General features: G+C 33.2%; 1 protein-coding gene across 3 annotated transcripts in view; it reads right to left on the bottom strand.

Moving 5' to 3' along the window:
• Window positions 1–1,725: 1,725 nt before the first annotated feature.
• LOC106873556 (KICSTOR complex protein SZT2-like) overlaps window positions 1,726–15,741 on the bottom strand; it is an 84,303-nt gene continuing 70,287 nt past the window's right edge. For all 3 annotated transcript variants that reach the window (XM_052974310.1, XM_052974312.1, XM_052974311.1), the window contains 5 exons: window positions 15,166–15,629; window positions 13,424–13,553; window positions 11,606–11,806; window positions 10,350–10,418; window positions 1,726–9,310 (listed from right to left, as the gene is read on the bottom strand). In XM_052974310.1, coding sequence (XP_052830270.1) covers window positions 9,167–9,310; window positions 10,350–10,418; window positions 11,606–11,806; window positions 13,424–13,553; window positions 15,166–15,629 — 1,008 coding nt within the window. In that variant the 3' untranslated portion in view covers window positions 1,726–9,166. The remainder of the gene's footprint in view (window positions 9,311–10,349; window positions 10,419–11,605; window positions 11,807–13,423; window positions 13,554–15,165; window positions 15,630–15,741) is intronic.

Below are 15,741 nucleotides of genomic sequence, written 5' to 3'. Positions count from 1 at the left end.
ATACTAATACATCCTTTTGTTATTTACACCACCTGTCCTCGTCTGTTGTTGTTTTTTCGTATATTCTCCCATATATATATATATATATATATATATATATATATGTATATATATATATATATACATAATACACACATATTGTACTTACATATATATACACACATATACACACAGTTATATAAATATATATACATACACACATATAAATACATATATACACACACACAAATATATACATATGCATAAAATATACATATATAGATATACACGCAGATCAATATATATCTACATATATGTGCATACATATGTGTGAGCATGAGTGTGTGTGTGTGTACAATCATATATATATAAATGGCTCTGTGAAAGCTATATGATGTTGAACTCAGCTCAGAGTGAACTGCATCTAGAGCAGAAACAGCTGTAAGCTAACGAAGTTGCTAATGTAATTACTGTTCTCTTGTCATTCAATGATTTATACATGCATGCATATTCCTTTATTCTCTTACTTGTTTCAATCATTTGATTGTGGCCATGCTCGAGCGGCACCTTTAGTCAAATAAATCAACTCCAGGATTAATTCTTTGCAAGCCTAGTGCTTATTCTATCAGTCACTTTTGCCAAACTGCTAGGTTATGGGGACATAAACACACCAACATCGGTTGTCAAGTGATGATTGGGGGGGGACACACACACAGACACACAAACACACGTATATATATATATATATATATATATATATATATATATATATATATTTATATACAACGGGCTTCTTTCAGTTTCCGTTTACCAAATCCACTCACAAGGCTTTGATCGGTCTGAGGCTGTAGTAGAAGACATTTGCCCAAGGTGTCACGCAGTATGACTGAACCCAGATCCATGTGGTTGGGAAGCAAGCTTCTAACCACACAGCCACACCTATAAATAAACACGTCTCACACACACACACACATATGTAGGGATAATATAACACAAGGATGGAGGATAACAGGCTTTAACAGTAGATTGCAACATTTATTTGTACACTGCACATCAGCTTTAAGTTGCTAAATTTATAGTCAAAGATCTGTACAGAAGAACATTCCTCATAATTATTATACAATTGAATCCTTCTCAACAACAGAGCATCCAGAAGAATTCAACGGGAATTAATTGTATTCTGCCCTAATAATGTGCCCATGCATGGCTTTGCTGAGCAGCATGCAACTGTATAATAGTTATAAAGACTGTTTTCTATAATAATCTTTGATATATAAAGTCTGCCATTCAAAGCTGATGTGTAGCGCTGAACTAAATATTGTGATCTACTATGAAAGCTTGTTACTTTCCACCCTTGTATTATATTATCCATGTATTAATCCTATGTAAAGAGGAGTACTGCATGTGTATCTAGCCCAGGAATGTATCCCACTGTAGGATATCATGTGATAGCCAAATAACGACCGACAGAAGAGCTCATATATGCATGTTATGAAGTTTTCACCTAATTATACTATATGTGTGTGTGTGTGTGTTTGTGTATATATATATATATATATATATATATATATATAAAAGAAAAATCCCCCTAGATGGAAAATTTGACCAGAAACTGTATAGTGTAATAATTAATAGTTGGTGGCAATATATAAAGGAACAATGCAATTAAGTCTAAACAAGATGGCAATCAAATTATTTGTTAATTACTGTACCACGAAAGAACATATCTGAATAATATCTACAAAATTATCTTAGCTAATTATGAATATTTTCCTCTTATTGTCATGCAGTTTGGGTGTTAACTACATAACTACACTGATCAACCAAAATAAATTTACTGTAGTTTTTAAAACAAAGCCTATATTTTTTTTCATATTGTAAATAGTGATTTCTATCATGAATCATATTTTATACAAGTATTTGAAATGAAACTTTATAGAAGAAAAATTTGAAGTTTTGGTTTCAAATTTTGGCACAAGGCCAGCAAGTTCTGGTGAGAGGAAAAGTCAATTACATTGACCCCAGTGTTCAACTGGTACTTATTTTACCGACGAAGTCAACCATGGTGAAAGTTGAACCCAGAACGTAAAGATACATGAAATTCTGTTAAGTGTTTTGTCTGGTATGCTAAAGATTCTGCCCACGTACTACCTTTAAAGTGTATATGCTATTGAAACTGATTTTGAAATTAAATATTCATTTTTAAAAATGTAGGTCTAAGTTGAAAATAATTGAGAAATGCCAGATATTTAATTGGGAAAGTTTATTCTAGTTACCTCTTTATTGGTTTAAATTTTAGAAAGGAAACAAATATGAGATATTAAAAAAACAGATTGACATAAAAATTCATATATGGAAACCAATAATTTGAAAACAAATTCATTAACTTCTATAGTCACAATATATTTCTTAAAGGAGAAAAACCACAAAGATATTTCGAAAGTAGATATTAAAAACAAAACAAACAGAATAGAACCATTTCTTAGCAGTTTCGTTGTTTGTCAAATTTGTGTGAAACTATGATGAGAACAACACTTTTGAATCCCTGATACAACTGGAACATAACAATTTAAGACAGCAACACTGTACAAAGTTGCTTCCATTTTTAACAAATGATAAAATTCAAGACATTAAGCTATACACAATTCCATATTTCAACAAGTGACCCACTGAAAACAGGCATTTCTTTGTTACGGGAAAGTAGGGGTGGGTACTTCTTGCCCACAAGCAAAATTCCACTTCTATTCAAATCTGAAATTGCCTCCTGAAACAGTCTTTATAAAACCTCATAACAGAAAAAGGTTTACTCCTTAAAATCAAAGCAGTAATTTTATCTAAGTTTCATGCCTATGAATTTACAAAATAAAAGATCTGTTATTTGACTCAGCCTCAGAGATGTGTGCCTACGGGTCCTTAAACCATTGAAAATTTGCCCCTGGTACTCAAAAAATTCTTTATCCCTGTTCTGGAGAAAGGTTTAACCCTTTAGCATTTAAACCGGCCATATCCGGCCAAAAGTATTCTGCCTGTTTTATGTTCAAACTGGCCAGATCTGGTCTCTCACATCAACCCTACAATATTGTTTTAAAAATTAACAGCTACCTCATCAAAATCTCATAGCTACAAGATAATGTATGATTAGTTCAAAACAATGTAGATGAAAAAGCATTAATTTTGGCAGAATAATGCGAACACTAAAGGGTTAAACAAAAGTAATTTTTAAAATAGTAGGACTTTAGCAAACTTCAAGTAATGCATTAGAATAAACTACTATTCTGGAACTGATAGAGCATGTCTCAATAAAATACATTTGGGGCAGAATCTGTCAGCAGACATCCTTGGTTATTGAGGTTTTAAATGAATGAATAGTTTCATAAGAGAGGAAGATTGGTACTGCACAAATCTCCCTCCTTTATTTATTACTCATATAAATTTGATGTAGTCCTTGTGAAGTTACAGTGAGAATATTGAGATTAGTAGACACAAAACCTTGGAACAAACAGCTGAAGTACACAAGTTGCCCTCCTGTAGTGAGTGAAATTGTAGTAGAGCTGGTTATTTGATAAACATTTATACAATGTATTATGAAGAATGCATTAAGCATTCAATTTTTGGTAAGAGAAAGATAATCAAACAACTCTTTACTAAACATAGAGAAATTTCATAATTGAGAGAAATAAAAGCAGAGTTGATAGAAAGGTAAGGAGCTGTCAATACTTGACTGACTGAAGCTTTTCCTAAGTGTGGACAGAAGCAAAGCAAGTGTGCGTTTTGATATGCAGTCTTCTCATAAAGCTTAATTGGTTCAATGAAAATATTAAGGATTTTCTAAGTAAGAATAGAATATTATTAAATTCTTAGACCTCAAACCTGGTACTATTGCAATGGAAAACATGAAATAGGGAAGTCTCAAGTCAATATCTTCACTATTAAAAAAAAGTCCGAGAGTAAAAACTAAAAAAATTCCAATCTTTTGAATCTGAATTTATTCCATGACATTCAAGAAATTGAATGTTTATGCTATGCTAAAGGAAAGAGATAAAAGATAGGTGATGAAGGCCACATATGGAGTTGATTGTTGGAACAATCATAGATTCATTGTTTCAAAACATCACTTTTGTTTTTTTTCTTATATACTTCTAAATTGGCATAATGAAGATAGTTTAGGCAAAAGGAACACCATTAAGCTTGGAGACTTAGCAAAGGATTATATCAGAGTTTTGTAGATATATACCTAGGCACTGAGTGTTTTGTGTGGGTGGTAAATAAAATCTGAAAATATTTTCACAATGTAAGACTTGCTTGAGAAACAGCAGAGATGATTTAAGAGAATAGTAAGGGAAACCAAGTATCTATTGAATGATAGAAAATATTTTGTCTACTGAGCTTATTGAAACAATATCACTATTTAAAAGGAAGCCTTCATTTCTAGAAGGAAACAGTGATACTCTAGTTTTAGTTGTAAAGAGGTAAAATAAAGAGCAAATCTGACAAATAAAACAATGAAGGCAGCCAACATCTTTGTCACACTTTCATATGAAAGTGGATATTTACAGTTTGTTAAAAAGATGGGTTTGGTTTTTTTTTGGTTTTTTTTACAGAAAATATTTGCAAACTTGAATTTTTTAAACCATCCTTTAGCAGTTAATATTAAAACAATTAGTGCATTCTTCATATTGAAATTACTTAGATACTCCATGTAACAGAGGAGGCTAAAGCCAGAACGATAGTCAGCGTATTAATCATCTGTTAAGCAAGTGCTTGGATAATGTCATTTCAAAAATAGGAATATAAAGAAGAGGAACTGATCTTTTTAGAGTTGGCATTATTGATAGATTTTGCCTTGTTTTTGCACCCCCATTCTTTTTCTTTCTTTCTTTCGTTTGGTTTAACATAAATCTAATTTATAGCTTTTAAAAATGCCTCTATTATCCATTACCAATGGTTATTTCCATATTTTGTTAGAAAAATATTTGTAACAATCATGCTTAACTGACTTAACTGCCAGAAAATTATTATGATTAAAGAAAAAAACTTGTTCAGGCATGGCCAATATATTTGTGAATTGTTGTCCCCCAAAACTACTACAAAACATTTACATATTTGGCAAGTTTATTTGTTTTTTTGTTTTTCAGTAAAACTTCTGATGTTATCCTGCTTTTATTCCAGTGGTCTTATCAAACACCCATCAATTACACAAACTCTCTTTCCAGTGTATCCATTCACAGCTTGGCAAACTACGCAAACAGGAGATAAGAATTTATATATTTTTTTCCAGATATGCAAAGCAGTACTAATTAGAAGACATTAAACTATGACCCCCTTTAATCAGTAGCTGTGCAATGTAATTATTTGATTGGTCAGCAGTTATTCATTTATATCATGCTAGTTCCTGAAGAAATGTCAGAATGGATAATGAAACCACCATTATGGAATAAAAGAAAACTGTTGAAAGATTTTTACTATTTTCTCACAAGTGTCATGAATCAGATTATCATTGAAAAGTTCTCAACATTGGTTGCAGGCCAAGATTTTGAAGTCGTCATCGCCAACATAAAAAAGATAGAAATATTGCTCCAACTTGTACCAAAGGAAGCAGTAAGAAACACCACTATAATGAAGAAAATAGGTATTTGATATAGCTGACTGTCTTAGAACTACCATTTCCAAGGTTATTTCTATTGATCAAAGACTGAACCTCCATATTCCTCCCTGAGGATTGCAAGGCGCAGCATTGAAATACAATAGCTTAAAAAAACATGTTTCATTAAACGTTCTAAATAGAAATGTAAATATAAAGAAAACATGCAAAGATGATTGAATAAATGTTAATGATGAGATGACAGATGTTTGAAAGGGAGACCTTAATATAAGAAATGTTTTCTCTTTCTCTCTCTATTTCTAAATAATTTATTAATATTTAAAAAACTCGTTTCTAATAGGTAATTCAGAATCTATCAGTTTTACTTGTTGATTATTTATATTTTTATTATCTTTGTATGTTATCATACACTGAACCATTATTTGTGAGCCATATATACAGCTCCAAAACTAATTTAGTGGCATATAACATGAAATCATGAAGCTATAGAAATTTTTTTTACATAATTATGATCATGCAGTGATATGTCGAAGGGAAATTAGATAAAAAGGAGATAATTAAAGGGAGCAATGAAATTTTAGCTTTTTTTACTTGAATATTCACAAAAATCATTACACAGAAAAGTAATAAACAAAAAAAAAAAAAAATTACATTAAATAATTAAAATAAATATTTCACTGAGGTATCAAAAATTGAATGCAAAACATTCAAGTATCAAAAATTGCATGAAATGAGAATGTCCGAGTATGAAAGAGTTGATGGCTTGTTTTAGTTATTGAAACAAAAATGATTTGCTTTCAGAAACTTCAGAACATATAGATTTAGGGACTAAAGATCAAAATATTTTACAATTTCACCAACAGACATCATGTTTAAGCCTATGGGCCAAAACATCTGCAATGAAAAACAATGATCTTTAAATATCATTGAAGCAGTCTCTCTGAGACTACAAGAGCTAGTCACCAGAATTATAGAATTTGATTGGCATTCTGTTCAATCAAACCATGATAAATCTATACATGGCCCAAATTATAGCATATTTGATATTTAAAATAAATATAGTTCTTAAAACCCATACATGCAATAAAAATTGATGAACCACATATATCTTAATGTCATGGAAACCAATTTAATGCAATGTTTTGAATAGAATCAAAAATAAAGCCATCAATTTATCTAGGACATCTTGGAGGTGGGAGGGTCTTTTCTTTTGTTTTTTTTTTTTGTTGATAGTTTTTCTATTTCATTTGAAACAAAATTCAATTTGTGCAATTTACATAAAAGATTTTGACAATAAAAACAATACTGCTATTCACCGTTGAGTATTGTTTATACAGTGATCGATATTAATTTTAAAAATGTTACTCGAAAATAAGCAAAACAGAAGGAGAGAGATATCTTGGTACTATTTGCCAGGATTTGGCTTTGACACCAAATACAAAGGTGAAAGGAGATTTAGTTTGGATATAAAATTCTCTTCAAAGTATTTTCTTCAAGGCTTATGTAAATCGTCTTGTGACAGCACCTGAGAAAATATTAGAAGAGTAACTAATTAGGATAGAAAATGATGAGGGAACTAAATATACTTGTTTTGCTACACAGGGTAATTTTTTTTTTCCTATTATTTATCTAGCTTTTGTCTTAAGCAAATTTTGGATCTTTTAAGCACCACATACAGCCAGTGTGTTTTTTAACATAAAAGCTGATATCAAACTGCCTGCTTTATTTATTGTTCTTTTGTACATGTGCGAAGACATTTGAGGTTTACTGAAAAATATTCTAAGTATATACAAATAGGTTGTTTTGCGGCACCAATAGAATTTCTTTTATGTTGTTTGTTACAAATATAATTTGGTTGCAATTTTTTTTACCAAACAAATAACCAAATACTCAGAGTTGTAAAATTGTGACTAATTCATTTAAAATTCATGATACCATTCCATAATCTTACAGTAAGTAACACTGTCACTATGTCCAGAACATTAGACTAAAAATTAAGAGACATTTAAAAAATAACTTTTTTTACATTTTTCTTTTTTTGTTTCTTTTTTAATTAAAGGTAAAGAATTATCACAATGTAAAACAAAATAATCTCAAAGATTTCAAGATTTCAAGAAATAAATACTTAAAAAAAAAAAGAAAAAAAAAACGTTAAATTAAAGAAAGAAAAATTTTTTTAAATCTAAATATTTGAGGAAAAATAACAAAAAATAAAAAATTAAGATATTTTGCATACAAATTATTTTCAAATAATAATAATAATATATACATCCAAACATAGATAACAATTTTGTTGTAATTTAAATAAAAAAACAAAAAACATCACTGAGAAATAGAATCACAGACTGCATAGCAAACAGTGTAGTTGCAGAAAAAGTGTGTAAATAGTGAATTTAGCAAAATGTGAAGGTTAACATTGACATTATTGTTTTAATACATGGTTGAGCTTATGGAAAAAACAGTCAGAGATTTTTTATGTAAAAAAACAATTTTTTTTTTTATTGTTTCTCAATAAAAAAAATATTTATTTAACATGAAAATCCATTTGGTTCAAATTTGAATTATGGTGCTGCTGAAACATGAATGTTGGATAAGGACATTCTTGCAGACTGGCATGAAATCCCCAACATTCAGCCAGACTTGGGCAGGTCGTGGTGTTTTGTTTGTATTTATTATAATTTGTTTATTGCTCTGATCAAACATACCAGTGCCATGTCATTTGTCAACTATTGTTCTAGTCAGCTGAACAATGTATATCTTTTATAATACTTTTGATCTTGGCCAGTACATTTAATTAGTCACTAGATGCTACTCTGATGAATAGACCAGTATATGTTGGTACATACCAGCTATGATCAATATATTAGTGTGCATCAGTACATACTGCTCTAATCAATGTATTAGTATATGTTAGTACATACTGCTCTGATGAACACACAAGCATATGTCAGTACAAACTGTTCTGATCAATAGATTAGTGTATGTCAATGTATACACCTGTGATCAATATACACTACCTTATGCTAATACATACTGCTATGACTAATTTATTGCTGTATGTCAGTACATAGTGATGTGATCAATAAATAAGTGTATGTCAGTGTATACTGCAACAGTCAATATATTAGTGTATGTCAGTATATACTGCAGTTGTCAATATATTACTATATGTCAGTACATACTGCTCAGATCACTGTATTGGTATACATCAATGCATACAGCTGTGATTATATACTAGTGTATGTCAGTACATAGTGCTGTGATCCATATAGTAGTGTATATTAGTAAATACTGCAGTGATTAATATGTTAACATGTCAGTATATACTGCAGTGGTCAATATATTAGCATATGCGAATACATACTGCTCTGATCAATAAATAAGCATACAGCTGTGATCAATAGACTAGCCTATATCAGTACAAACTACTATGATCAATATATTAGTGTATGTCAGTACATACTGCTCTGATCAATATAGTAGTGTATGTCAGTACATACTGCTCTGATGAATAGACCATTGCATTTCAGTGCATACTGTTCCTGCCGGAAAAAAATATTTAAAAAAAAAATATATTTCTGCATATTACAGCATGCTGCTCCAGAGATGAAAACAGCAAGCACCGATAAAACTTTCAACAAGATTCTGCACAGCTTCTTGATGTTGTTCATCTTCTTGAGATTGTGAAGGACCAACTGGTCTTGGTTCTCGATTCAAAAGACTCAAATCCTAAATAATATAAAAACAAAAAATAGATATATAAATAAATTAAATAAATAATTTGAACTGAAAATGAAAGGTAACTGTACACAAAAATATCACCAACAGATACCTACATGTTTGAGAAAGGGTGAAATTCAAACTTGGGCACCAAGCCATTAATTGTTAATTAACAAAGTTAACATTTTTGTTAACAATTTAACTTTTTTAAATTAACTTTGGAAATCATTATCAGACTAATTAACTTCCGTTAACTTCATTTGATTTGAAGTTAATGGATTTTATAGTTTTGACACCTTTTAAAGGTGTTTTTAGGTGGTTTTAGAGCAAAAACTGATTTTTTGCTATTTTTCTATAATAAAAATTAACGTTAACAGTTTATTGATAACTTCTTAACACCGTAAATACACCAGAGCAAATCCCTAAACCATAGCAACTGGAGGCCAGCAAGTCCAACCCAGGCTTGAATGGAATACAGATGCTAAATGATGATGTATGTAATTATGCAAAAAAAATTTTGTGTAATCATGCCAAAACTAGTAATGTTGATGTGCACTACATCAAACCATAACTTTAGAGTGTAAAAACCTATAAGAACCATTGAGTCAGTTTTGGATGATCTTGATTTGAATTATTATTTGGTACTGCAATTTTTCCACCTAGAGTAATGAAAGATCTTATAGTTGTAGGAACCAACACTGCAAATACACAGATTGAATTGTGTATCCTAACTGTCTTGCTCTATGCCAACATTATTATTATATTTTAATATCCCTCGTCCATGCTCACATGGTTTGGATGGTTTGACAGGAATCAACCAAGCTGAGGAATGCACTGAGCTCCAATGTTTGCTTTGGCATGGCTTCTATAGCTGAATGCCATTCCTAATACCAACCACTTTACAGAGTGTACTGAGTGCTTTTTTCATGGTACCAGCACTAGTGAGGTCTATGTAATAATAAATAAACCAGCTATAAGAAAATGAAGACAAGAGAGATAGGCATGAATTTTGAAGGATGTGAAATGAAATAGTTAATGTTGAACTCACAGCTCTCACCACAGCACTGTTTACAGTTAACTGGATACATGTATCTGAGTAGTCTGGACTGACAATGACCTAATAACAAATATAAAAGAATTATATTATGATACAGTTATAAGACACTTTTCTTTAAAAAATATCCCAAGAGATCACCCCAAATCCTATACATGAAGTTGTAATACTTGCTGGGGCAGCCTGCTGGAGCCTAGCAGCAGGTATAAAAAGGAGAATTTGACAAGACAGTCAGTCGGACGCTGACACTTGTTGATGCTGCATCGAAGAGGCCAGGGAATAGAAGAAAGAAGACATGCACCCAACACCAGAGCTGAAGACACCTCCGAAAGAGGGGGCCCCGCCACATCAAAACGGTAGAGGAGTAGGGGCCGAAACCGGACGTGGTTCCTCCTGATGATGTCTTGAGCTAACTGGATCCTATAAAGGAGCTGTTGTGGTAGCAGACCACGAAACATGGTTGAAATTCCTCCTCCTGCAAGATCACTTTAAATATTACATGCTTTAATGTGCTAAAAAAGTTTGTCTGTTTTTAAACTAATTATCCACACCTGAAATTGGGGCTGTCTAATATGCCTGCACTTTTTTTATGCCATCAAATACAGTAATGAAGAAAAATATAATAACAAAACATTGCGATCTAATTGGTGGTGGTGGTGGTGGGAGAGAGATGTATTATAGCAGTGTGTAAAAAAAAAAAAGGATAAAATATACAAGAGACTTTTAGTGGGGTGGTTGCATTGCGTGCAGTGGGGTCACACTGTGCATGTGTGTTTGTGTGTGTGTGGGGGTGTGTGCATTATAATAAAGATCACATTGTACTCAAGAACATACAGTAACCTACATACATAAATACTGCACACACACACACACACACACACACACGCTGATGTGTGAGGGGGTGCTAAAAAGTTCCTGGCTTTAGGTAAAAAAATATACAGAAGGATCAGTTAATTATGATTTTATTTAACATATTCCTCTCTCAGATTTACATACTTATTGCAGCAGTCCTTCAGTTTTTTGAAGCCCTGTAAAAGAAACCAGAAGGTTGGGCCTCCAGCCAGGCCTTTTGCGATACCCTTAAAGCCTGGAACTTTTCAGCACCCCTTCGTATTATTTATGTATTCATCTCCAATTTTTAAGTTGTGACCACCCCAACTTAGTTGTAGGTATACTAACAAGTACATAAAATACTGAACCACGTGGTTCATGATAATAAAATTTGAGAATATTTCAAAAATCCTACATACTGCACATTGTATTTTGCCATCAGCGTTGACGAAATGTCGAAACTGGTCACCATATCGACTGGGAAGGTAAGTAAGTAATGTATTGAACCAGTTACGACCCATGTTAGTGAAATGTAAAAGTCGTTCATCCAGTTCACTTAAGGATGAAGACTCAACCATGCACATCAGTTCTTCAAATTCAGAATATGTAAGACGAAGAAGCTGAAAGAAATGGTAGAAAATGAAAATTAAAACCGTTTGAAAGACAAAAGCTTGGTCAAAATAGAAAGATGAGTGAAATTTCTTTGTGGTCTTATAAAATACATACACAGAAATTTGCTTATAATTTACACAATCTGATAAATAGGTGATATAAATATATCTTTAAAATAACTGTTGTCTTCTTTTAAAATTCAATTTTGTTTATTCCTTCTCACAGAATCTGATATTTATTTACAACTAAATAGACTAGTATTTACTTCAAACTAAAACACTTGTATACATATGTAAGTGACATTGCAATAACAGAACTATTAAAGAAATAAACATTTTTTATGCCAGGCTAAAAAAAGGTTTGCCATTACGGTATGAACAATAGTGATAATAATGATGATGATGATGGCTGGTGTTAAATAGTTTTGGATAGTCCAAAATCTACAGAGAAAGAGAGAGAGGTACTTAGGTAATATAAATGGCAGAGTCCCCCTGTCTCTCTGAGTTTGTCTATCTTTGAAAGAACGATAGCTGAGCTTACTGGGTTTATCTCCTTTGGTTACACTCTACTAACTGGAGTGTCACTTAACAAGTAATGCCGGGTACATACTTTTGCCATTGTTAATTAAGATAATGTGACATCTATAATTAACGGATAGTGTAACAGTATTACTGTTATTGATAACATATATTTACTAAATATACAAACAAGAAATTTGTTTCCAGTTTTGGTTTAATAAATATTTTTTATTTTGGGGCCCATATTCTCTCTTTTTGCTTGAGGGTTTGCTCTGGCACCCCACCACTACTATCATATCTCCTTCCTAGTTATTCCCATCCACCCTTATATAATGCAGAGTAGTTATGTATCTTTTCTATAGCAAAGACACCTGTACTTATCCCTCTATCATACTTTAACCCCCTAATACTTGGCATAAAACCACTTCTCATAAACGACAACAACCACCGCCGCCACCTAGCTGAGGAGGCTTTTTCCTTTTGCTTCTTCGTTTTTTTTTTCTTTTCCAGTCTTGCAAGCTACTTGACAACCTCATTAGTGCTGGTGGCACAAAAAGAACACCTAGTGCACACTGTAGTGTGGTTGACATCAGGAAGGGCATCCAGTTGTAGAAACCAAGCCAAAACTGACACTGGAGCACAATGCAGCCCTGTTGTTCTGTTACATCATTTCAACTCATGCCAGCAAGGAAAACGGACATTAATTAGTGATGATGTTCATTAGTATCTATTTACCTTGAGATATGCCAAAAAAAGTTAATATAGTTATTGTGCCAATGTAACATTGCCTAAGATGATCTAATATTAACCTAATATAGGCGGCAAGGTGGTAGAATTGTTAGCACACCAGGCAAAATGGTTAACTACATCTTGTCTGTCTTTATGCTCCGTGTTCAAATTCTGCCAGGGTCGACATTACCTTTGGTCTTTTTGGGGTCAATAAAATAAGTATCTGATGATCACTGGAGTCGAGGTAATCGACTTATCGCCTTCTGTGAAACACTACTGTTACTCTCTGCTTCTCATACTATAATGACCAAGAAATGGCAGCTGTTGCAGATATCACAAAATCAATGAATAAGAAAAATGAAAAAAATGTCCACTTACTCCTTCGTCTCCTTCAGATTTCTTCTTCTTCTTCCCATCTTCTTCTTGTCCTCCCTTTAATAGCCGTTCCCACAATATGTCTCGGCGGCATTTGGCCATGCATGACATAACTGTCCTTTCTATCTTTCTCCTGTGAAATAAACAAAAAAAAAAAAAGAATCTCTTCTGGAATTACTTCATCTTTTGTCATTCACTTGTTTCAGTCATTAGACTGTGGCTATGCTGGGGTACCACCTTGAAGAATTTTTAGCTGAATGAGTCAACCCCAGTACTTTTTTTTTCTTTTTCAAGTCTGGTACTTATTCTATTGGTCTCTTGCACTGAACCGCTAAGTTACAGGGATGTAAACACACCAACACTGGTTATCAAGTGTTGGTGGAGTACAAACGCAGACAGAAAGACACAAGCCCACACGACAGGCTTGTTTCAGTTTCTGTCAGTCAAATCCACTCACAAGGCATTGGTTATCCTGAGGCCATAACAGAAGATGCTAGGCCAAAGTTCCATGCAGTGGGACCGAGCCAAAATCACGTGGTTGGGAAGCAAGCTTCTTACCACATGGTCACACCAGCACCTACTTCAGGAAATTTAATAAATCACTGTGTTTACAATGTTTCTGGTACATGATATACATATATAGATAAGATATTTACATCTGTCAAAACATACAATGTTGGTTAGAAATCTACAGACATACTCTCGTAGTACAGTAAAGCATTGAGAACCCAACATGAAAATCTTAATGGTATATATCTGAAAATAAACTTGCAAATATGCTTCATTCATTACTATGCTCTCTTTCATTTTTTATTTGTTTCAGCCATTGAACTGTGGCCATGCCAGGGCACTGCTATGAAGGGTTTGAATCGAGAGATCAACCCCAGTACTTTAACAGTGGTACCTATTCTGTTAGTCTCTTTGGCTGAACTGCTAAGCTATGGGGATGTCATAAAAAAGACAATAAAGATTATGAAGACCATCAAGTTGATAACAAAAGAGACAATACCAAGTTTAACTCTTTAGCATTTAAACTGGTCATAATTGGCTAAAATATTTTACCTATTTTATGTTCAGACTGGCTAGGTCTGGCCTCTCACACCTACCCTACAATGCCAATCCAAAAATAAAGAATCACATCAGCAAAATCTGAAAGCTATGAAATAATGCATGACTAATTCAAAATAATGTGAATAAATAAGCATCGCATTTCACAGAGCAATATGAATGCTAAAGGGTTAATGACAGTGACTATTGGTAATAAAGATGATAGAAATAGTACTCAATACCTTTTAGATAATATTTTCCCTATGTCTGGATACGTTTTCACAGAGGATCAAAAATGACTATAACACACATTTACAACTATTGTACAGCATGAAGGCAAGGAAACACAGATGCATGCACACACGTGCGTGTGCGATAGGTATCTTTCAGCTTCCATCTAGCAAATATACTCATAAAGCTATGGTCAAACCAAGGTTCTAGTAGGAGACACTTGCCCAAGATGCCACACCACACAGTGGGACCAAGTCTGAAACCATGAGGCTGGGAAGCAGCTTCTTAATCTCACAGCCATGCTTGTTGATTAAAAAGAGAAAGGATTTTTTGACAGTCTTTAAGATATTGAATTCAAGACCTTGAAATACTGAATGTTTTGCATGCATTTGTGGAAGCTTTCTTTTAGCATTGAACTGGATGTCTTTTTTTTTAGTTGATAGGAACAGAAACTTTACTCTACTTACTTGGCTGCATCTACTTCTCGTGTAACCAAACGATGGAATGGAGAAAGGCCACGTGTCTTATTGGTAGTTTCAGACCTGACGCCAATATGCTGTTTAACTGGCACATAGACCTGATCAAATTCTTCTTCAACACCCGGCGACGTTGATGCACTGGTAGCACGAAGAGCCCCGCCCAGCTTCTGCACAAAACTCTGTGTGGGCAGCAGCTCACATTTGCTGGTGAGGACAAGGAAGAACTCCAGTTGAAGTACAGTGTTGTCTTTGCTGGAATTCTGTCCCACTGCCCCTGTACTGCTCCCAGTACTGCTGCTTCCACTACCACCCAAGGTGTCCAACTTCACAACGACGCCAACGTTGTATTCATCGTTGTTCTGTCCCCCTGTGTTGTCATTATTGCCGCCAGATGTTCGAGAATGTCGATGCAGCACCAAAGCATACTCTTTTTCCTGGACCAATCCTAGATCCTGAAAGGCACAGAAAGCAAGTATATTAATGTAATCCGATTCATATTCTTTAATCAAAGACAGAAGAAAATATCAAATCTAGATAAAAAAAGAAGAGAAATTCTTTTTAAGT

Source organism: Octopus bimaculoides, chromosome 18, assembly GCF_001194135.2.
Source record: "Octopus bimaculoides isolate UCB-OBI-ISO-001 chromosome 18, ASM119413v2, whole genome shotgun sequence".
NCBI lineage: Eukaryota > Metazoa > Mollusca > Cephalopoda > Octopoda > Octopodidae > Octopus > Octopus bimaculoides.
This window is presented reverse-complemented; position numbering and strand designations above follow the sequence as displayed.